Genomic DNA, 25,373 nt, shown 5'->3' with positions numbered 1-25,373 from the left:
GCAGGGGACATGGGTTCGAGCCCTGGTCTGGGAAGATCCCACATGCCGCGGAGCAACTGGGCCCGTGAGCCACAATTGCTGAGCCTGCGCGTCTGGAGCCTGTGCTCCGCAACAAGGGAGGCCGCGATAGTGAGAGGCCCACGCACCGCGATGAAGAGTGGCCCCCACTTGCCGCAACTAGAGAAAGCCCTCGCACAGAAACGAAGACCCAACACAGCCATAAATAAATAAATAAATAAATAAATAAATAAATAAAATTAAAAAAAAAAAAAAAGAAGAAGTGGAAGGAAACGAATCCCAATTGAACAAGTACAAAATGGAGGAATCACTGGAAACAGCCAAACACTGCATTTCTTATCATGCCCAACAGTGCATTAGTACCTTCTGTTCACAAGCCTTATAACTTAAAAAAAAATGTTAAATGTCCTGGGATCACTGAATAATTAGTGTGGGAAGCTCTGAGGTCAAATAAGGTTTAATGTGTTTCTTTACTGACAACCATCTCAGCTTTTAGTATGTTAGCGTGCATTGAGAATTTTAAGAGACAGATATAATGTGCAATGTGTCCTTAATTAATTTGACCTTCACTTCATGAAACATTTTGCTGGATCATTGATCTGCTGGACACACTGGGAAACACTGACCCAGAGATTTTAGTTGAGTAGAAACCCTGTGTGAGCCTATAGTACAGAACAAAAGAAAGTCATCCAGTTATACTGTCCAGAGAAATGGAGGTACCATTCATAGTAGATCATAGTTGGAGAATAGTTTTCTAAAGGACAATGGCAAAGCAAGCCATGTCATATGAGGAAGAAATAAAAGGAATAGGGATGAAGAGGCATGGACAGACATAACAGCTCTGGTAAAATATTTAAAGGGATTTGTGAAGGCTGAGAACTTCTGGGTTTCTGGTCAAACATATAATAATAATGACGATAACAATAGCAAATACTGACATGGCTATTGTTACGTGCCAGACATTGTTCCAGGTGCCTTTCATTTAAATCTTAAAGCAACCCTACGAGGTAGGTGCTATTAATAGTTCCATTTCATGTCAGAGGAAAATTAATACACAGAAAGATAAAGTTATTTTCCCAAGGTAACACAGTCAGTGGCAAAGCTGGGAGTTGAACGCTTGTGGTTGGATTCTGGAGCCTCTGCTCCTATTGGCTATGCTGGTGGATTTCAGCTCAGTGTGATGAAGCACTTTTGACAGGGGTACCTGTACACAAATGTTCAAGATCATCCATTTGCTCCCTCACACGGGTGGTATTTATATAGCGGCTATAAGAACACACTGACATTGGATAAGTTTGAACTCGGTGACTGCTGAAAGTCTTACAGCTCTGTGGTGCCATTCCAAAAGTATGAATTCACTTCCATGGTCCCTTTTATCTTCAGATTCTATAATTCTTTTTTAATTTTTAAGAAAATTTTCACAATGTACCTCTGTGATGGCACTCTACACAGAGAGAAGTACTCAACAAAACTTTTGATCAGTAGCTTGAGTTGATACCATTTTGCAGCTAGAAAATTCAAGGTTAAACAGCTCATTATAATGGTGTTAAATTTATAATCAGGGGTAGCGAGTGGAGTACTACTGAAGTAGTGTTACAAGCCAAATGACCTGTCGGTCCAGATCCTACTATTCGGTTGGCCAAAGAGTTCATTTGCGCTTTTTGTCTAAAGTGTGAATAGATTCCTTATTAGCAAACCACATTCCAAGAGAAGCAACATGGGTTTGCCGTTCATATACTCATTACTTGTATGATACTAAATATCCCATCATGTATTCAGTGTAAATTGGTCTCAGAATAGGTAGTGCCCTTTGGCTCTTGGCAAAAGCAAATGAAAATTGTCTCTGGAGAAGTCACTTTCATTCTAGGGCTCAGTATCTCCAGAAAATATTTTTAAGGTTATTATAGTTCATAGTAAAGAGAATTAAGCCCACAAGAAACTAAAGTGAGTGAGAACCAGCAGAAATAACAGACCCCTGAAGCAGACCCGCAATAATTTCTTATCTTGGAATCATTAGAAACAGAGGATTTTTTTAAAACTATGTATATACTCTGTCAAAAAAATAAGAAACAACATTGAAAAATATCTTTAGGGAACCACAGACTTTAGAAGTGACCTTAAAAATAACCAAATAGGGCTCCCCCGGGCAGCTGATGTGAACCTGGTCTCCTCAGGACCCGCTGGGGCTTTGGCTTCTGAAACACATGGGGCTGAGTCCATGCTGACAGCCCAGGGGCTTCAGGACAACACGGGGTCAAGTCCATGCTAATGGGAGCCAAGTCTCCTCAGGACTTGCTGGGGCTTTGGCTTTGGGACATTGTGGGGTCCAGTTCACGCTGACAGGAGCCCTGTCTCCTCAAGACTTGCCAGGAGGTGGTGCGGCTGAAGGAAAAGGTAATCCACAGGACTCAAGACATGGTAGCTACTAATATACTCTTCCCACAGTGCCTCTTAATACCATGTGGACTCCTACAAGGGAAATAAGTATCACAACTTCGGCTGAACTTGGTTTGGCCTTGTGGCTGACACAGTCTTGGTGCTCCGGCCAGGTGTCAGGCCTGTGCCTCTGAGGTGGGAGAGCTGAGTTCAGGACACTGGTCCACCAGAGACCTCCTGGCTCCACGTAATATCAAACAGTGAAAGCTCTCTCAGAGATCTCCATCTCAACGCTAAGACCCAGCTCCACTCAACGACCAGCAAGCTACAGTGCTGGACACCCTATGCCAAACAACTAGCAAGACAGAAACACAACCCCACCCATTAGCAGAGAGGCTGCCTAAAATCATAATAAGGTCACAAGCACCCCAAAACACACCACCGGGCGCGGTCCTGCCCACCAGAAAGACAAGATCCAGCCTCATCCACCAGAACACAGGGACCAGTCCCCTCCGCCAGGAAGCCTACACAAGCCACTGAACCAACCTGAGCCACTGGGGGCAGACACCAAAAACAAAAGGAACTACGAACCTGCAACCTGTGAAAAGGAGACCCCAAACACAGTAAGTTAAGCAAAATGAGAAGACAGAGAAATACACAGCAGATGAAGGAGCAAGGTAAAAACCCACCAGACCAAACAAATGAAGAGGAAATAGGCAGTCTAGCTGAAAAAGAATTCAGAGTAATGAGAGTAAAGATGATCCGAAATCTTGGAAATAGAATGGAGAAAATACAAGAAACTTTTAACAAGGACCTAGAAGAACTAAAGAGCAAACAAACAATGATGAACAACACAATACATGAAATTTAAAATTCTCTAGAAGGGATCAATAGCAGAATAACTGAGGCAGAAGAACGGATAAGTTACCTGGGAGATAAAATAGTGGAAATAACTACCGCAGAGCAGAATAAAGAAAAAAGAATGAAAAGAATTGAGGACAGTCTCAGAGACCTCTGGGACAACATTAAACGCACCAACATTTGAATTATAGGGGTCCCAGAAGAAGAAGAGAAAAAGAAAGGGACTGAGAAAATATTTGAAGAGATTATTTATAGTTGAAAACTTCCCCAATATGGGAAAAGAAATAGTCAATCAAGTCCAGGAAGCACAGAGTCCCATACAGGATAAATCCAAGGAGAAACACATCAAGACACATATTAAGCAAACTATCAACAATTAAATGCAAAGAAAAAATATTAAAAGCAGCAAGAGAAAAGCAACAAATAACATACAAGGGAATCCCCATAAGGTTAACAGCTGATCCTTCAAAAGAAACTCTGCAAGCCAGAAGGGAGTGGCAAGACATGTTTAAAGTGATGAAAGGGAAAAAGCTACAACCAAGATTACTCTACCCAGAAAGGATCGCATTCAGATTCGACGGAGAAATTAAAACCTTTACAGACAAGCAAAAGCTAAGAGAATTCAGCACCACCAAACCAGCTGTACAACAAATGCTACAGGAACTTCTCTAGGCAGGAAACACAAGAGAAGGAAATAGACCTACAATAACAAACCCGAAGCAATTAAGAAAATGGTAATAGGAACATACATATCGATAATTACCTTAAATGTAAATGCTCCAACAAAAAGACATAGACTGGCTGAATGGATACAACAACAAGACCCGTATATATGCTGTCTACACGAGACCCACATCAGACCTAGGGACACATATGGACTGAAAGTGAGGGGATGGAAAAGATATTCCATGCAAATGGAAATCAAAAGAAAGCTGGAGTAGCAATTCTCATATCAGACAAAATAGACTTTAAAATGAAGACTATTACAAGAGACAGAGAAGGACACTACACAGTGATCAAGGGATCAATCCAAGAAGAAGATATAACAATCGTAAATATTTATGCATCCAACACAGGAGCACCCCAATACATAAGGCAAATGCTAACAGCCATAAAAGGGGCAATCGACAGTAACACAATCATAGTAGGGGACTTTAACACCCCACTTGCACCAATGGACAGATCATCCAAAATGAAAAGAAATAAGGAAACACAAGCTTTAAATGATACATTAAACAAGATGGACTTAATTGATATTTATAGGATATTCCATCCAAAAACAACAGAATACACATTCTTCTCAAGTGCTCATGGAACATTCTCCAGGATAGGTCATATCTTGGGTCACAAATCAAGCCTTGGTAAATTTTAAAAAATTGCAATCGTATCACACATCTTTTCCAACCACAGTGCTATGAGACTAGATATCAATTACAGGAAAAGATCTGTAAAAACTACAAACACATGGAGGCTAAACAATACACTACTTAATAACCAAGAGATCACTGAAGAAATCAAAGAGGAAATCAAAAAATACCTAGAAACAAATGACAGTGAAAACACGACGACCCAAAACCTATGGAATGCAGCAAAAGCAGTTCTAAGAGGAAAGTTTATAGCAATACATTCCTACCTCAAGAAACAAGAACCATCTCAAATAAACAATCTAACCTTACACCTAAAGCAGTTACAGAAAGAAGAACCAAAAAACCCCAAAGTTAACAGAAGGAAAGAAATCATAAAGATCAGATCAGAAATAAATGAAAAAGAAATGAAGGAAACAGTAGCAAAGATCAATAAAACTAAAAGCTGGTTCTTTGAGAAGATAAACAAAATCGATAAACCATTAGCCAGACTCATCAAGAAAAAAAGAGAGAAGACTCAAATCAATAGAATTAGAAATGAAAAAGGAGAAGTAACAACTGACACTGCAGAAATACAAAGGATCATGAGAGATTACTACAAGCAACTCTATGCCAATAAAATGGACAACCTGGAAGAAATGGACAAATTCTTAGAAAAGCACAACCTTCTGAGACTGAACCAGGAAAAAATAGAAAATATAAACAGACCAGTCACAAGCACTGAAATTGAGACTGTGATTAAAAATCTTCCAACAAACAAAAGTCCAAGACCAGATGGCTTCACAGGAGAATTCTGTCAAACATTTAGAGAAGAGCTAACACCTATCCTTCTCAAACTCTTCCAAAATATAGCAGAGGGAGGAACACTCCCAAACTCATTCTATGAGGCCACCATCACCCTGATACCAAAACCAGACTAAGATATCACAAAGAAAGAAAACTACAGGCCAATCTCACTAATGAACATAGATGCAAAAATCCTCAACAAAATACTAGCAAACAGAATCCAACAGCACATTAAAAGGATCATACACCATGATCAAGTGGGGTTTATCCCAGGAATGCAAGGATTCTTCAATATACACAAATCAATCAATGTGATACACCATATTAACAAATTGAAGGAGAAAAACCATATGATCATCTCAATAGATGCAGAAAAAGCTTTCAACAAAATCCAACACCCATTTATCATAAAAACCCTCCAGAAAGTAGGCACAGTGGGAACTTTCCTCAACATAATAAAGGCCATATATGACAAACCCACAGGCAACATCGTTCTCAGTGGTGAAAAACTGAAACCATTTTCTCTGAGGTCAGGAACAAGACAAAGATTTCCACTCTCACCACTCTTATTCAACATAGTTTTGGAAGTCCTAGCCACTGCAGTCAGAGAAGAAAAAGAAATAAAAGGAATCCAAATCAGAAAAGAAGAAGTAAAGCTGTCACTGTTTGCAGATGACATGAAACTATACATAGAGAATCCTAAACATGCTACCAGAAAACTACTAGTGCTAATCAATTAATTTGGTAAAGCAACAGCATACAAAATTAATGCACTAATGATGAAAAATCTGAAACAGAAATTAAGGAAATACTCCCATTTACCATTGCAACAAAAAGAATAAAATACCTAGGAATAAACCTACCTAAGGAGACAAAAGACCTGTATGCAGAAAACCATAAGACACTGATGAAAGAAATTAAAGGTGATACCGACAGATGGAGAGATATACCATGTTCTTGGATTGGAAGAGTCAACATTGTGAAAATGACTCTACTACCCAAAGCAATCTACAGATTCAGTGCAATCCCTATCAAACTACCAATGGCATTTTTCACAGAGCTATAACAAAAAATTTCACAATTTGTATGGAAACACAAAAGACCCCTGATAGCCAAAGCTATCTTGAGAAAGAAAAACGGAGTTGGAGGAATCAGGCTCCTGGACTTCAGACTATACTACAAAGCTACGGTAATCAAGACAGTATGGTACTGGCACAAAAACAGAAATATAGATCAATGGAACAGGATAGAAAGCCCAGAGATAAACCCATGCAGATATGGTTACCTTATTTTTGATAAAGGAGGCAAGACTGTACAATGGAGAAAAGACAGTCTCTTCAATAAGTGGTGCTGGGAAACCTGGACAGCTACGTATCAAAGAATGAAATTAGAACACTCCCTAACACCATACACAAAAATAAGCTCAAAATGGATTAAAGACCTAAATGTAAGGCCAGACACTCTAAAACTCTTAGAGGAAAACGTAAGCAGAACACTCTATGACATAAATCACAGCAGGATCCTTTTTGACCCAGCTCCTAGAGAAATGGAGATAAAAACAAAGATAAACAAATGGGACATAATGAAACTTAAAAGCTTTTGCACAGCAAAGGAAAGCATAAACAAGACCAAAAGGCAACCCTCAGAATGGGAGAAAATATTTGAAAATGAAGCAACTGACAGAGGATTAATCTCCAAAATTTACAAGCAGCTCGTGCATCTCAATATCAAAAAAACAAACAACCCAATCCAAAAATGGGCAGAAGGTCTAAATAGACATTTCTCCAATGAAGACATACAGATTGCCAACAAACACATGAAAGGATGCTCAACATCACTAATCATTAGAGAAATGCAAATCAAAACTACAATGAGGCATCACCTCACACCAGTCAGAATGGCCATCATCAAAAAATCTACAAACAATAAATGCTGGAGAGGGTGTGGAGGAAGGGGAACCCTCTTGCACTGTTGGTGGGAATGTAAATTGATACAGCCACTATGGAGAACAGTATGGAGGTTCCTTAAAAAACTAAAAACAGAACTACCATACGACCCAGCAATCCCACTACTGGGCATATACCCTGAGAAAACCATAATTCAAAAAGAGTCATGTACCACAATGTTCATTGCAGCTCTATTTACAATAGCCAGGACATGGAAGCAATCTGTGTCCATCGACAGATGAATGGGTAAAGAAGATGTGGCACATATATACAATGGAATATTACTCAGCCATAAAAAGAAACAAAATGGAGTTATTTGTAGTGAGGTGGATGGAGTTAGAGTCTGTCATACAGAGTGAAGTAAGTGAGAAAGAGAAAAACAAATACAGTATGCTAACACATATATATGGAATCTAAGGGGAAAAAAAAAAGGTCATGAAGAACCTAGTGGCAAGATGGGAATAAAGACACAGACCTGCTAGAGAATGGACTTGAGGTTATGGGGAGGGGGAAGGGTAAGATGTGACAAAGAGAGAGAGTGGCATGGACATATATACACTACCAAACGTAAAATAGATAGCTAGTGGGAAGCAGCCGCATAGCACAGGGAGATCAGCTCGGTGCTTTGTGACTACCTAGAGGGGTGGGATAGGGAGGGTGGGAGGGAGGGAGATGCAAGAGGGAAGAGATATGGGAACATATGTATATGTATAACTGATTCACTTTGTTATAAAGCAGAAACTAACACACCATTGTAAAGCAATTATACTCTAATAAAGATGTTTAAAAAAAAAACTAAACGTACCTTTCATATGACCCAGCAAATACCGTATGTTAACACATATATATGGAATCTAAAAAAAAAAAAAGGTTCTGAAGAACCTAGGGGCAGCACAGGAATAAAGATGCAGACATAGAGAATGGACTTGAGGACACGAGGTGGGGGAAGGGTAAGCTGGGACGAAGTGAGAGAGTGGCATGGACATAAATACACTACCAAATGTAAAATAGATAGGTAGTGGGAAGCAGCCGCATAGCACAGGGAGATCAGCTCAGTGCTTTGTGACCACCTAGAGGGGTGGGATAGGGAGGGTGGGAGGGAGGCGCAAGAGGGAGGAGATATGGGGATATATGTATATGTATAGCTGATTCACTTTGTTATAAAGCAGAAACTAACACACCCATTGTTAAGCAATTATACTCCAATAAAGATGTTAAAAAAATGACCAAATACAACCTCTAGATACTAAAAAGTACAATAATCAAAATTGAAAACTTAATGTATGGGCTTACAGTAGACTGGATGCTGCTAAAGAGAGAACTAGATACCCAGGCAGTAGGGCAGAAGGAAGTATTGGGAATGAAGCAGAGAAAGACCGAAAATAGAGGAAAACTAAGGAAAGCCTGTTCAGAGAAATGGAGGTTAGATTGAGAAAGTCTACCATTTACCTAATAGGTTTCTGTAAGCAGAGGAGAGGGGGAATGGAGAAGAGGCAGTACTTGTTGAGATCATGAGTGAGAAGATTCCAGAACTGACTAAAGAGTCTAACCCACAGGTTCATGAAGCCCCGTGAATCCTAAAAAGTATCAATAAAATCCTAGAAGTACAGTACAAGACAGGAAAAGGACACATGACCTTCAGGGGACCAACAGCTTCACAGCTGACTTGTCAACAGTTAGCAGCAGAGAAAGTGAGATAAAGGTGGAATGATATTTCAGTGTGCTGAAACAAAATCAAACAAAACAAAACAAAACAACAAAAACAAAAACAAAAAAAAACCCTTTCAATCTAAAAATCTATACCCAATGAGGATAGCTATCAAGAATGTGCATAGAAAAAGAGACTTTCAGGCAAACAGAATCTGAGAAATTTGCCATCAACAGACACTTAACAAAAGGAAATACTGAAGGATACACTTTGGCAGAACTGATCCCAGATGGGAGATTTGAGATGAAGGACACAATGAGAAACAAAGCCCCCTAAAGTGGTCAATATATGGGTCAATCTAACAGTATAAAAACACGAAACATGGTCTTGTAGGGTTAAAAGCAACATATAATTAAAATGTTGACTGTGGTAACATACCAATCAAGTGATGGATAAATAATATTTTGAATTTTCTAAAATCATTGTACTCGCTGGGAAGAATGGTATTTATTAAACTTAGACTCCGAAAGAGAGAACTAGAGACAGACAGACAGACAGACAGAGAGACAGAAAAGCAGCAGGCCACCATGAAAACAGCACTAGACCAGGAGGTTTGGATGCTAGTATCAGCTCTGCTGCCAGGGAGTTGTCTGGCCTTTGAAAAAGCCACTTCTATCATCTACATCTCAGCTGTCTTGTCTATAAAATGAAGCTGTGGGACCAGATGAATTGTAAAGCCTCTTCATTATGTTTCTATGAAACACTGAGAAACAAATTCACTAGAAAAAAAGGGAGCAATAGTTCCTTGAGTTGTTTTTATTTTCTTTTTCTCCTTTGAAATTTTATCAATAAACGCTTGCATTTTACTTCTGGCTAACTTTTATATATCTGTTCCAAAACTGGAGCTAAATATAGTCTCTCCCAGGTGTGTATTTTGCTTTACTTTTTCCGTTTGTTTGTTTTGCTTTGCTTTCTTGTCATCTAGTAGCCAAACAGAGTAATAGCAGTTTCCCAAAGCTTTAGGGGTAGGTGGCTTGTGTAGATGCTGGGGGGACATTTGCAGAAACAGCCTGTGAAGAGTGGGCCTCACTGTGCCACTATTGATCTTTCTTTCTTCCTTTAACGCATTACCTGAGCTGACGTTTGCCTCCTTTACTTTCTTACCTTCTCTCCTTGCATTCTTCGGCCTCCTGTCTTTGCAGGCTAATAATAAGCCTGAGATTGAAGCGGCCCTCTTCCTAGACTGGATGAGACTGGAACCCCAGTCCATGGTATGGCTGCCCGTCCTGCACAGAGTGGCTGCTGCGGAGACTGCCAAGCATCAGGCCAAGTGTAACATCTGCAAGGAGTGTCCGATCATCGGCTTCAGGTATGAGGAACGCCCCCAAATGTCATTTTATTTGATCATTTCTCACCTTTTTATGACTTGATCTTTTATCTCCTCTACCAGTGGCTGTTAGTTTGGTCCTCTGCACAGTGGGAGAGGAGGTGATCAGGCTGGAGCATTGATCACTCCTGTCACTCCCCGGATCACTGGGTCGTTTTAGTGGATCTACCTCATTAGGCAGGCGTCCTTCTCAGCCTTCACTCTTCAGCTCTGCAGGGCCATGTTCTTGGTCGATCGGGACTGACCGCCTGTCTCCACCAAGATATTTGTCCATTAAGTATATACAGATTAACTGTACGTCCTCTTTCCTCAAACCAAAACATTTTGATCATCTCTTTCTTTTTTTCCATGGTCTTTTCTATTTATAGAAACTCTCCAAGAATCAGTTATAAAACTAAGGGATGATTCTGTTCCGGGAGACCTGTCATGGTAGCTCAGTCTCTTAATCACTTTGCACGACTGTTCTTGCCCTAAAGTAACAAGAATTATTTCGAGCACCCTAGAACATACTTCTTTATCTGTGAATCCGATTGCGCTCTTTTCATAGTATCCTAATGAACTTCTGAGGGAATATAAAGTGTGCAAGTAAATGAAAGATTCACAGAGCAGCTAAAAAAAGAAAACGTTCCTTATAAATTGAAAAGTGAAAGTGGTAGGAAACATCGCAGGTTATTATTCTGATATTCCTGAAATGTCCCAGAAAACGATTGGCTCTTAAATCTTCAGTCTTGTTGACCTGTTTGGGGAGACAGGATATTTTTAAATGAATTAATCTTATTGAACAATAATCCCAAATCCAGATTCTGAAATGATGATGTATTTAAACATCTGGATCAACATCAAGGTTTCCATAGCAACGAATAAGCCGTCAAGTTGCAAACTAGCTATATCATCTATGCCTGTTCAGAATCCACTTATCAGCTAAGTAGACACTCATTTCTGGTTAAGCTTAGACTTGTTTCATTACTTTGTTTCCTAATAACTGCTTTGTACCATTTGTGTGCTTTTCATTCACTGTGCTCCTTTACCATTGGTGTTTGTCCTTCCATACTTCATGCTGTTTACAAAGAGGTTTTACAGAAACCTTCAGAGGTTTCTAAAGCCTAGATAGACAACATCGAGTAGGCAGTGCTTGCACAGGACACCTTTTTTCCTTCCTGGTTTTGGCAGGTAAGAGTGATGCCGGAGGGCGGGGGGCGGGGCTCCATTGCATTTCTTACCTTTCTTTTCTTAGCTTCCTTCGCTGGTAAGATTTGTATACTGGGGGAAGTTTTATAAAATGAAAAAGGAGAATGCTTTGGAGGATCAAAGAGAGCATTTTCACATTCAATTCTTTTGCCCTTATGAAAGTAGATTATTTTAGGAATGAGCACTTCTCTTTCCTCCTTTCCCCCACTCTCAGAAGATGGTTGGGATCTAAAAACAGTAGCTTTTTTTCCCACATTCCCATATGTGACATAAGGAATATGTTTATTTTAATTGGCTAAGATTCTTATCTGAGAAAGCACAAGGCAGGGCGGGTATGAAACGAAGAATACAGTATTCTGAGAATGGGGGGGAAATTACCATGTAGTACTTACATCTCACCCAAAATGTGTCTTTTCTTGGGGCTTCCATTATCATGTGGAGGTAATGAGATGAGGGACTTCTGAAGAGAGACAGATAAAAGAGATTATCCAAGTAACAATCTGAAGATGAGTCATCTCAGTCAATCAGAAAATGTAATTAAAGCAAGATTTGGTTTAATTGAGAGTTCTTGTTTAATTTTCTTTTGTCTTATGAAATTGGTTTATCTTTATATTTTTTTTTTTGAAAATAATTCCCTCAGAAAACTTTTGTGCCTTTTTGATGGGTATGGGAGCCCGCAATGCATCAATCTATCCTTTCTTTCAAATTCTAGTATCTGGTCTTCAAAAGCCTGGAAGTTTGCCACTATCTTCCTACTTAATCTGAAAGAGTTCCTAGTGGAGTTTAAATAAGAGCTGAGTTTTTCTCCCCTCCCTCCAAATGTTTATAGGATAATCTTTCTGCCAAAATATTTTGATACTGTAGGAGAAGCACCAGAGAAATCTGGAAGTAGGAAGTTAATCACTTACCTTGTGGGATTAATGAACCCTGCATTCTGTTTCCAGAATTAAGACAGTGTGGAAGGAGGTTTATTAAAGAGTGTTCTTTGGGAATTTGATTTGAAGAAATACATATATGTTTGTTTTTGTTCTTTACCAGGTACAGGAGTCTAAAGCACTTTAATTATGACATCTGCCAAAGTTGCTTTTTTTCTGGTCGCGTTGCAAAAGGCCACAAAATGCACTACCCCATGGTGGAATATTGCACTCCGGTAAGTTAGATTCCTCCCTGACGTGACTTAGTTCACCTGGAAGAAGTTTCAGTTTTGTACAGTCTTGCAGATCATGTGTCACGCTGTGATTTGTAAGTTCCCCAGATGTTGCCCAGCTAAAGTGGCTCCAAATTGTAGACTCCGGGATTTACCTCATCCCTAGTGCCTGGCACATGTGGACTGTCGTAGACACTCAACACATATTGTTGGGTGAATCAATAGGTTTTTCTTCTGTTTTCGTGGGTTGTAGGGAAGACATTTTCACGTTTATTTTGCACATCCCTAGCGGCTGTGTGCAGAGGTGTTACGGCCATGGGGCACGTTGGGTATGGGGGGGCGGGTAATATAGGTTCCTTAAAATTCGCAATCCACCACTTAAATTAATCTTGCTCACACTTACCAACTAAATGCTAGGCGTTTACCTTTTAAACTACTCTGTGTGAGATAGGTATTATTTTTATCCCCTTTTTATAGTTGAGGACTCTGAGATCCTAAGGTTAAAAAAGCTTGCCCAAGGTTCTATAATTAAGAGCTGGAGTCTTCTCCTAAGATGTTGTTTTGGGAAAATGCTCAGTGGCCAACAGGACTTGGAAGAGTCACTGGTGAAATGGAAAGGGCCTGGACTTGGTGGACACAGACCTGGGTGTAAATCTTTTATTCCGTAAACACTAGCTGCTTGCTATTCAAAGTGTGATCTGTGGACCAGCAGCATTGGTGTCACCTGGGAGCTTATTAGGAATGCAAGAACCTCGGGGCCCACCTTGGACTTTCTAAATCAAAGCCTGCATTTTAGCAAGATCTGCTGGTGGTATCCAACACATCAAAGTTTGAGAAGCTCTGCTTTAGAGCTTTTGTCTCTTCCATCTTCAGAGTGATTCTCCCAGTTATTTCATTGTCTTCCTCATTTTGATTCCTTTTGCAAAGGTATTCATTGATGGAGAACGTACCATGCTGTGAATAGAATGGTATTTAGTGGGTGAAATACTATAGGAGTGTGGACAAAATCGTTTTAAAACTACTGTAAAGTGTGGCAAAACGGACGGTCAACTTTCTGACTTCCAGACTTCCATAAATTACCATTTGTTGGGTAGCCTAGTAGTTGGTATACTTCATTTATTCATCATCACAACCTGTTGAGGTGTTGCCCCGATTTTATAGGTGATTGGAGCCTTGGATAGGTAAATAACTCACCCAGGTTAACCCCACTAGTAAATGGCAGGTCTGCTTTCAAAACCGTGTTTTCATGTGATTCCAAAGCCTTTGCTCTCAACTCCTACTGCTCTTAATTATAATAAAACAAGCGCTCCGAGGCAGAGCCCTGGAATTGTGCTTTCTCTTGAGATTATACCCCCTCCCCAAGTCTGATGTCAGCATGGTTTCCCTTTCAGACTACATCGGGAGAAGATGTTCGAGACTTTGCCAAGGTACTGAAAAACAAATTTCGAACCAAAAGGTATTTTGCGAAGCATCCCCGAATGGGCTACCTGCCAGTGCAGACGGTCTTAGAGGGGGACAACATGGAAACGTGAGTAGTGGCCAAAGCAAACCAGCCTCTCAGTTGACGTATCTTTGAGCTCCTCTCAGCTGAATACCTTCCTTCACTCCCAAATGCAAACAGTCTCTCCTATTTCTTTCTTTAGATTTACTGTATCTAAAAAGAGAAAAGCAAGCTGATGTTCAGTCGCCATTTTCCATGTCAATTGTCCCATGACAATGACCTCTTCCAAAAGTTAAACTTTATCTCACAGGGAGTAAACCACCAAGTTCCGGCTCCTAATTACCTCACAAGGCTTGCAAGAAATATGGGACTGTTTACAAATGAGTGATTCCAAGATTTCATTTTGATTTTCCTCCCTTACAAATCAGTAGGCGTATGTCTTTTTTGTATCTGATTGTGTGGTCGTACCTAGTCACGTTTTTCTACTTGAAAAAAAAATATAGTCACAGGAAATTTCTTCACAGTAAGTAGTTATGATTCTCTAGATCAAAATGATGATGTCTTCACCTCTTTTGAACCTTCTCTTCTTTTTTCATAACTCTGATGGCAATCGCACAACTGGTTTTCTTTTAATTCACTTTTCACCTTTGTCTGGCCGTTGCTTTCCATGGTTCATACTTGATTGGACTTCATTTATTTTGACCTTTCAGTGATTTTGTGTGTGTGTGTGTGTGGCTGAGTTTGCCTGTGTCTCTCTTCACCGCCTCATTTTTTGTTTTGCAGTCCTGTTGCTCTGATCAACTTCTGGCCGCTAGATTCTGCGTGAGTACTTCCACGGAAGGGTGCTGCTACCACCAACACATTCGCTTGCTTGATTTTTTTAAATTTTTGTTCTGTTTGTTTTGTTTAAAGACACTTTAATTTCCCTTCCTTCATTTCAAAAATGTTTCCCTTGATAAGACTTTGAGGGTGCCATCCACCACAGCTCAGGAGAATCAGTGAGGTTTTTAGGTCCCCACTTGGTCAAATGTAAACCAGCAGAAATCCTGGCCTGGAGTTCAAATTAACATCAAAGAAACTGTTGGGTTGTTAGTTATAATCCTGGGAGACATGTTTATATATTCTTTCATTATAAGCAGGGAAGAGCCTTCTGATTACATAATAACATTCTTTAGCCATATTTCTAGAGATTCAATGCTTTAGGACCTTCAAAAGGATGATGGTTTACTCTTTAGGGCCTGTTATAAGTGGACTATTTAAAATCAAAATTGGTTTCATGGTAGGATGTTGAGTATGGTTGAATAATTTCAATTAGACATGTGGACTTTTTATCAGGTAATGCCATGCTATTTGACCAGTGTTTATATACATGAGTTTCTCAATTTTGACCTAAACTCACTTTGCTCTCTTCTCCAAGCTAAATACCCAGCTCATAAACACACATTTACACTGGAAGGAAAGTGTACTGTAGTCTTTGTTATTATTATTGGTGTGTATTATTAATACTACTAATACTAGATATTAACAGATAATTGATTTATCTCAGAGTTTATAATGTCATCAGAAAACTCCTTTTAGAGTCCGTGATTTAAATACCAGCAAACAAAGTGTGCATTGTTTTAAAGTTATATTGTGTGGGGTTTTTATAACAAAATTTTGGTATTTCAAAGTGTACTTTATTAAAATATTTATTTAAAGTCAGACAGCTCTATTATATATAAGAGGGAAATGACCAATTTGGAAGACGGGCTTATATAAGAATTCAATTTATTTTTATTGGGTCTTTTTTATTCCACCATGTAATTTAATTTAAAGTAGGTCTTTTTTTAAAAAAAATCCTGTAGTGATAAATGCAAACTATTAATTGAAGTTTATTTTAAGTCTTTAATGGCCTAAAGGAAGTATAACACTCCTTTCTTTTGTAAAGCTGCATTATTGTGCCCTTTAATTTTGAGATATGGTAGCTATACCCGATTTCTTTAATCATCATGCTTAAACAACTTGGGGAGTTATTTAGATTCAGTTATGTTCCTTGCTGTTGGTAATTATTTTCCCTATCCCAGGTAGTCTATTTGTTTATAGAAGGTAAAGCCTTTCATAAATAAAAAAAAATTTAATTGATATACTGAAATTCTCAGCTTGATTGGATCCTAGTAAGCAAATAGAACTTATTCCAACACAAAGTAAATCTAACCAGCTGACAAATCCAAAAGAAAAATATGCTAAAGGTTAATGTATTAAAACACATAGAGGTAGCACAACATAATAAAGAATAACTAACTAGAGGAAGAAGTTTACTGTATACATAAGCTAATGAGAAAAATTCATGACAGTTTAATATAACTTATTTTAAGTAGAGGGTGTTTGTCTTTCTTAAATTTTGAAGAACTTTAAAATTAATAACATTGTTTTAAAAAATATCTTCTCTAACAACTGAAACCTAGCCCTACTTAGCCTTTTTATAAAAAAGTATGCTAGATTATTCAGAAATAGTGGGAAATTCTAACTTTGAGGAAGAAAACAACCCCAGCAGGCTAAAGTCCCTGTAATACCAACAATTTTATTAAAGTCTCTACTCATGGGATGGTAAATAATTTATAAAATGAATTGTAAAGCTATTCTATTCAGGCAGAAGAGCCAGGTCCTAAGGTGTTTTATTTTGCAAGAATTCTATCCAATGTTAACAAATCCTATGACGATGACAGCATTTAATCCATTCAATATGGATCACAGAATTTGAAAGTTTACTGAGATACAGATCTTTTGTTTTTCCTTAGAAAAAAACCCTTATTTGCCTGCATTTGTCATTTTATTTGAAAGTAAACCTAGCATAAACCTTTTATATTGTTTGTCCACAAATGAGACAGCCAAACAATATTCGTTGAGCTATTCTGCTTTGAAAACTTATTAATGGAGTTGTCACAAAAGAGAAAATGGTGGTGGGTGGGATGGAATTGGCCATTAGCAATAATAGGAATAGTAGGAATAATCCTTTTGGGGGTATATCATTTTGTATTTAGGAAGTGAGAAGGGAGAACAGTATTCTTACCTTCTCTTGGAAAAGCGTTTTAGAAGGCTTTGCATTTAGTTTTGTTTCTGGACTAAGTAGTTTTGTACTTTTACTAATTCTTGATTTTTAAATGATTCTTCTCTGACCAGTATTCCCTTTTGGCTCATTTTCTGGTTTAATAAGTACCTCCGTTAGTGGATAGCTATATTTTTTAGATTGCTTGGTTATTATGAGTTCTTGAGCTTATGCATGCTGTCTTAGGTGCTATGTACATTAATAAGAAAAATAACATGGAAGTATCCTCAAGGCTAAGAATTAAAGCTCTGCATAAGATTTTCTGTTTAAGATTTTATTAAAGTATTTTGCATTTACATGCCTAGCTTTCTCGGTGTAGTTATGCTCCAAGGTCTCATGTTTTCCTTCTTCTCTACACTACCAAGGTAGCAACTGTTACAAGGGGGAAACACTAATATATTTTCCTCGATGGTGGGCTTTTAGCTTATAAGAAGTATGTAATCGAAAGACTGGTCTGTTCCAGAAGATAGGGCTTATAAACTAAGTAATCCAGGTACTCAGTTATCTTGACCTGCAGTGAATATTTCAAAACAAACCTTAGCACTTTTCTAATAATGGGCTGTTCCAGGATTCTAAGAAATTAGCAGATTATCTCCAAAACTAGAATGAAGATTCACCTGGAAATCTTTGGATCTGCCTAGTAAATTGGGTAGTCATCCTTTTGTTTCCTCATGACAGTTTAAGCATCTTCGTAATTCATTCCAAATTTGATTATGGTGACACTTGACCTAGACAACTTTGGTTTCATAAATAAGACATTTATCTCTCAGGCAAGACTTCAGTTCCCTGGTTATTTGCTATAGTGTGCTGTAATCATCTTATGACTGTGTGTCTTCTTTAAGAAATATAGATTTCTAGCACATTTCCTATGTAAGCCTAGGTAACTACACGTTTCTCTTTCTTTCTTCTTTTTTTTTTTAATGTAAGAAAAAACAGACATATTCTTCTTAGTGTCCTGACCAAGTCCTTGAATGCTGCTTAGACATTGGACTAAACTAATCCTTACTGAATAGGTTTCTGTTGACTTTTGGATTCATGCCTTTACCTAAGGGCTTTCTGTGTCAGGAGAGAAATGGAAGCGACCTTTTGTCCTATTCCAGTTAAAACAAAAAAGCCCAAGCCCAAACTGGTTTTCAGAACAGATGGATTTTTTCCTAAGGTTAATCTAAAAGATACTATAAAAACTTCAAGGATAATTAATAGATCAGATATGAAAAGGTGAAAACATGTCAACCCTACCAAAATTCTCGTCTGTGAAGCCAAAAAAAGTAGGTTTTTATACCCCCAAAGTAAATAGACTATACCTGCTAATCCTCCTCTCTTGTTTTCCCCTCTGTATATTAGCACACAGTATCCCTAATAAGAAATATTTCAGATATTGACATTCTATTGAAGTTAGTCATTCTTTTTTTTTTTTTAGTCATTCTTTTTAAAACATCACATTATAATTTAGGGCCATTTAGTTTTGCTTTATGAAGTAGTAATATAGTCCTGCTGCTAAATTGGTAGATATATTCCTTCTTTACAAAACTGCACAAACCAAGACATCTTGATACGTGGAATCTTAAGTAGTCATGGACTGGAGTGGCCTCTTTGGAACTAATACTGTTAACTGCAAATTTACTAGGCAAATGTACAGTTTCCATTCAATAAGAAGGCAGCAAATAAATGGCACAGGTGTAAACTGTTTAAAATTTTAAACTACATACTGCTGACACAATTTCAGAACTCTAGGATATGAGACATTACAAGACAGGAGGACAAAATGTCACTTAGAGATTGTCTCCCCCGACCTTTTCTATAATTGAAACTTTCCAGAGAAGTTTTTGATCTCTCTTTATGGCTCTTGAGAAAAGCAGAAATATGAGAAATCATCTCTCAAACCTGGATTCTAAATACTTGATGATATCTAAGATACAGGAACAGCTAAATGTGTACATTATCCATAGTATTAGAATAAAAGCATTCTAGGCCATGTATATAACATAACTGTGTGGTGGGGGTTTTTTCTCCATTAATGGATGGTATCTGTGACTAATAACATTTTCTGCCTTATAGGCCTGCCTCGTCCCCTCAGCTTTCACACGATGATACTCATTCACGCATTGAACATTATGCTAGCAGGTATGAGACTAGTTGAATGCCAGGCAAATATTGATTGAAATAACTAACCAAGGAAAGCTAACCTATATTAATTTTAAACAAATCTTTTCTTTTTCCCCAATCTTGTCTGATTTCTACTAATCAGCTTGCCCTCTAACGTGCATGCCGTTCCACTGCATGTTGTTTTTGGACACCAATGAGAGCATCAGCCCACAATAGTCTCCCCTAACCCAGGCCTTTAAACATTCCTGATAGCTTTGTTATGTTTTATATACTGAGCACGTTTAATCAGTTGACTTAGAAATCATCTAACCTTCTTAGAAAACTGCTAGACCAGACATAAGTATATGAAGAAATTATACTGTGTTATATGGAGACTGTGAAAGCACTGGCTTTCCATTTCTGTGTGTATTTTACATAATACGCTGTAAAGAAGAGAATCACTCATTTTCCTAATCCCTGGACCTTTCTGTCCCACTTCCTTTGTGTTTGAGGTAACTTTTATATCTAAAAACTAAATTGCTGATTGTAAGATATGCTTGTTAAATAAATCTGTAAGAGTTTGGTTCACTTTTAAGTTGTAAAAAGACTTTATTATTGTTTGAGGTGAAGGAGGTTTTTAAAGGTAAAAATTGGCAGAATGTATAGAGAGCTTACTGTGAATCTTATCTTTTATCAATAGTCTAACTGCTGAACATGTTTATGAACCGTAGGAAGTATTAACTAGCTATATATAATTCTGTCTTCAGTGGAAATCTTTAATTGTCTTAAGAAACACATGGGATAGCGTAAGGTACGGAGTGTATTTGTTGTTAGGGAAGCTTTTCTCGTGAAAACAAAGGCCTCTTCTCAGTGAAAGGAAGATCAATCTGTGAAGGAAAAAAATACAACTTCTCTTGTAATTTGCAGCGTAAATGTAAAGCTACTTAACTAGCCGTGGTCCACCACTCACTGCCTCAGACGGTTAGGCCAACACACACATCCTTTAATATGAAGGATTCCTTTCTCCTCTTGACATGATTTATCCTTTAGTTTTCAGGAATGTTCGATTAGGTCTTGAATAGATTCTAAGAAGTCACATAAGTTTTAATGAGCTTTTACGTTTTTTATCAGGCTAGCAGAAATGGAAAACAGCAATGGATCTTATCTAAATGATAGCATCTCTCCTAATGAGAGCATGTAAGTATCCTGTCTCTTTTTACAAAATGTTCCTGACCATGAAATTGCTTTGAGGGATTTAGAGGTAGGGTAGCGCAGAAGATAGGAATTAGCGTTTATATTCATTTGATCTTTCAAGGAGACTTTCATTTACTTTTTTTTCTCTAACTCTTGACAACCCGACACAGAATGAGCTCATCCAAATTGTGGCATTATTGGTATTCCAGATGTTCCAAAATGTTCCAAAACATTTTGCCTTATTCTTATTTAATGCCATACTACCACAAATTGCAGGGTCCCAAATACTTAAACTATATGAAATGTTTAATCTTTGACCAAACCTGCAGGATATTTAAAGGGATTAGGTATTAATTTTTAAAGTGATAGCTAAGTAGTGTTTTCTCCACTCGTGGGGAGTAGAACTATAATCTTGGTGTAGTTGCATTGGCATTCCCGTATGGTAGGCTAGATGGGCATTTTCCTTTAGAGATCCTAACTAGTAGGTTTTTGTGATTTAGCGCCTTCAAGAGCTAAATAAAGTGAGGCTATCTTGTGAATTGTTTCAGAAGAAGAAGTACAAATTGAGGTCACGGTTTTGTAGTGGGATGATAAGCCAGGCCTGTCAAATTTAAGGAAGGCGAGAGAGCGGTGGCAGAGAACACAGCTATGGCAGGGAAACAGAGGCTTCATTACAGAGTAGGGGAAGTATTCACAGTAAGGAGCACAAAGGAATCTTGCCATGAACCAAGAGGCTGAGGTGGAGGGAGCAGACTGAGAAGCAAATATGGAGGACAAAATAAGGATCTGCTAACTGAATAGATAATTTAGGGACATGAAATCTAGTCAAGGTAAAATAATGTTTTTAGTTTGATAAGTTATGGATGTCTCACCACTTTGTCATAGAGAATCTAGGCAAAGGGAAAATGGTAAATTTATCATATGTAGTTGGTGTGGCAACCCAAAGTCACACTCAGATGAGAAACAGGCTTTATAAGGATTAGACTGAAGGAAACAGTATCCAAGTGGCATTTATACATAACTGGTTATTGAAGATGTGAGACTAAGTCATCTCATCTGGTACATAAAGGTGATCAAGGTAATAATAAAGAATAAAGTCAACACTCAGCCATTCATATATGACTTAGTTACTTAAAAGAAAACAAAACAGCCTTTTCCCCCAAACATAACTATGGTGCATTCTCTTTCTTAGCTGTGGGGGAAAGTATTAATAGTATTAATATATAAACTACTTTGACAGAAAAATATGTAACCAAAGAATCAACGAAATGTAAACAACCTGAATGATTTGCTTCTTTGGGTCACCGATTTGAATATTAGAAGCTCTAGCACATTCACAGTAATTCAAGTTGTATCTGTATAATAATGGCTGCCATTCATTGACTGCCTCAGAGAACAGTAAGAGAAGTTGAATTATAACTATATGTTGTAATTAAACATGGGAAGTCCTAGCAATCAAACTGCAGAATTTGGGAAGAGAGCTAACAAATTAGGTGGTCAAAACTGCTTTTGTTTTATTTTTAAACAAAATTTAGCTTTAGCTTATTCTGAGGACATAAAATCCATTTTGACTCAATGTTGGACGGTAATATCATGATATCTTAGGGGCAGATCTGGGGAAGTGGTTTGGTAGATTGGTTGACTTCACTTAAATGTTTGTTTTTAACACCCAAAAATTATTTTAATTTTAACTTACCAACCAATTATCTGACTTGATGGACCAAGGTCATTTAAATTAGGAGGATTTTTTTCTCTAAGTATCTGAAATTTTTTCAACTCAGAGGACATAGAGTTGAGAAAAGGAAATTAAAGGGGTGTGGAGAGGGAAATATTAACATATCATCTTACTAATATGTAGCCAGAAGCAAAGGGCTTTAGCCTCTCACTAAGAACAGAATGAAGTTCTTATAACTTGGAGGTAACACAGGCTTTTCAGGAGCTGGGGGCGATGCATTTAGAAAATAATTTCTTCTGTGTATGAGAGAGTTCCTAGATATGAGGAAAGATTGCAGCTTCTTCCCAACATATAAGCCTTTGGCCTCTTTGTTCCCCAAGATTAGTCTTTAAAAGCTGCTCTGAGGAAAGACTTGTTCAGTCCTCTTGTATTAGTCACCTTAATGGCTTTTTTTTTCCCCTGCCAATTTTTGTTTTTCTATCTAAACAACAATTGAATGAAATAGTCATTTTTATCTGTAGTTTCATTATTGTTACCATCCTGCCTCTGTGGGGTTAATAAGTTGAAACTGGCTTACCAAAGCAATACTTTTCAGTTGCATTGCTTTCCACTTAAGAAAATATTTACTCTATTATTTTAAGGGCTTCAGTTTTTTCCTGGTCAGTATCAACAACACAGTGGGTGAGTGAACAGATTGTCTTGACAGGCTTGGTAGCAAAAGCATTATACAGCCATTATTACGTCTCTTAATATTTACTAACGATTGGTTAAACTGTCAACGTAGAGTCCCAGTATTACTGTAATTCTACCATTCATTTACCCATGTAAATAGGCCAACCAGATTCAATGGAAAATCTGAGCAAGAAACACTTGGAATTGTCACCAACAGGATGGTAGACCACAACTTCAAGAGTATCAAAATGTCTTTAAAAGCAGGAAAAAGGGTCTAATTAATTGTTAAGAGCAAATAACTGTTTCTATTTTAAAATACACACCCAAGTCCCTGACCCCCAAGGCAAAATAAGGGGGGAAAAAACCAAAACCTTTGATTTTATTTTCCAGAGATGATGAACATTTGTTAATCCAGCATTACTGCCAAAGTTTGAACCAGGACTCCCCCCTGAGCCAGCCTCGTAGTCCTGCCCAGATCTTGATTTCCTTAGAGAGTGAGGAAAGAGGGGAGCTAGAGAGAATCCTAGCAGATCTTGAGGAAGAAAACAGGTGAGTTTTCTTTCTAGCTTTGTCATTGGTATGCAGAGTGCATACACTTGCACACATAGAAAAGTGCCAGGAGTCTTCACTTAGAGTCATTTTATGTCTAATTGTTTTCTCCAATAATCTGTTTAGCTCCATTTACAGATTCTTTTTTTTTTTGTCATCTGAAAGAAGAAAATGAATGCAATAGCATAAGTAAGAACTCATATAGTAGGTGTTAAAGGAATTAATGCTGATGGTGGTATTTGATTTGTTGCATGTGTTTCAGAGGCTTTGATTTTATATTTGAGAATAGAATTTAAGAACAAAGTAGGTCATTTAATTTTATGATGATATGATTTGTACATGTGTTTGGCCATATTATCTATCTCACAGCATTTAAGAAAGTAGGCTCATTGGTCATATTTGGGAATGAATTAGTTCATCTTAGTTTCCATCATCAAATACAGCAGTCATTTATGCTCACTGTCCTAGCAGATTAGTGAGACGATTCCAGATGTCAGTCATCACCTGAAAAAGATGTCCGTGGAAAAAGAGCAGAAATTATAAAAGTAAAAGAAAATTTCATAATGACTGCACAGAGGACAAAGATGTGAAAATCTGGCAGATTGTGTGATGTCAGGATAATGCAAATCATTGGACTTTGACTTTTGTATTACATTTATTATATCACAGGTCCCTTGGTTAAGAAAGGCTTTTGCACATGATCACTTCTAACTCAGTGTGCCTTCCTTAGGGAGATGCCACCAGGCAAGTCTTTAAAGAGCACATGCTCAAATTTGTGGGACTTGAGTACTTTCATCTCTTTGGTTTAGCCCAAGGCACAAGGACCTCTTAATCTAGGCAACACAGTATGTCTGAGAACCAGTGCCCTCAGGGAGTATGTCACCTCAAGATGAAAAGGCAAATTGCCATTCATCCGTTGCTTTCTCCTGCCACTGGCCTCTTTCTAGCTCTCAGTACCTCTGACCTATGGCCAGAGCTCCTTATCTGGTCGGCTTCCCTTTGTCTCTTTCTCACCCCTCCAATAAATCCTCCATACTGACTGTAGTTGTGCATCTTTCCAGAACCAAGACCCAACATGGCACTGTTCCTTCACTGGATTTCTGCATCTTTTAAAAGACCTAGCTTCTCAGCTGGGCATTTTAAGCCTTCCACAATTTTCTCTTGACCTGCTTTTTACAACTTCATCTTCTTTTGTACCCGTATTCTGGCCGTGCTGTTGTGGCTGCTGTTGCTGAATGCATCCCGCTGTCATCCACGTTCTGGGTCGAGCGCAAGCTTGCGTCTCAGCCTAGCTACTAACCCCCATGGCTCCACTGCCATATCTGGCAAAGGAGTCCTTCCCATCCTCCATGCGCTTGCTCAGAATGATCTTCCCCACAGAGCCCTGTTAGATCCCGGCATTTGGAAGTAATCTATCATTTGTCTATATTCTCAGAATACTTTGGACCTTTCTCAGAGACCTGTGTTTCAGTTTCCTTTTTTATCATTTATTCCCAATGCTTCCCTCTAATGGACTGTGTTTTAATCCTCTTAATGTCCCCTATGGTACCTAGCACAGTGTGACTATTTAATGGGTTCTCCAGAAATGTTTGGTAAAAGCCTGAGTTAAAGAGTACAGAGGGGATGCCACACACATACCATTCAGGAGGTAATACTGAACATTCTGTGGGTTTTGAATGGTGACATTGTTTTTGGCCTTATTTTGTAAGACTGGCAATGAACATCATGGTAGATAAAACCTTTCCCTCTACTTTATTGAGTATCATTAGTATGCATTTATGTTAAGTCTTTAATTATTTTAGGGGTCAAAGTCAGATAGGAAGAAAAAGTTGGTATTGGCATTATAAATAGAATTTGATGTTACCCAGGAATAAAAATATGTTTGTACTATATGATTGTCCGTTGTGTAATGTATCTTTCCATTTCATTGGTCAAGAGTTCTGTCTTGGTT

The 25,373-nt window shown here is 38.2% G+C and overlaps 1 protein-coding gene across 6 annotated transcripts in view; it reads left to right on the top strand.

Moving 5' to 3' along the window:
• Positions 1-25,373, top strand: part of DMD (dystrophin) — a 2,123,648-nt gene that overhangs the window by 2,040,901 nt on the left and 57,374 nt on the right. For 5 of the 6 annotated variants that reach the window (XM_057539128.1, XM_057539123.1, XM_057539125.1 and 2 more), the window contains 7 exons: positions 10,202-10,368; positions 12,613-12,724; positions 14,113-14,249; positions 14,946-14,984; positions 19,306-19,371; positions 20,464-20,529; positions 23,264-23,422. In XM_057539128.1, the coding sequence (XP_057395111.1) occupies positions 10,202-10,368; positions 12,613-12,724; positions 14,113-14,249; positions 14,946-14,984; positions 19,306-19,371; positions 20,464-20,529; positions 23,264-23,422 (746 nt within the window). Of the gene's footprint in view, positions 1-10,201; positions 10,369-12,612; positions 12,725-14,112; positions 14,254-14,945; positions 14,985-19,305; positions 19,372-20,463; positions 20,530-23,263; positions 23,423-25,373 lie in introns of those variants that run through there. The other variant, XM_057539127.1, reaches the window with a different exon arrangement.

This window comes from Balaenoptera acutorostrata, chromosome X (assembly GCF_949987535.1).
Source record: "Balaenoptera acutorostrata chromosome X, mBalAcu1.1, whole genome shotgun sequence".
Lineage (NCBI taxonomy): Eukaryota > Metazoa > Chordata > Mammalia > Artiodactyla > Balaenopteridae > Balaenoptera > Balaenoptera acutorostrata.
The sequence above is the reverse complement of the archived record's forward strand: the minus strand, read 5'-3'. Positions and strand labels throughout refer to the sequence as shown.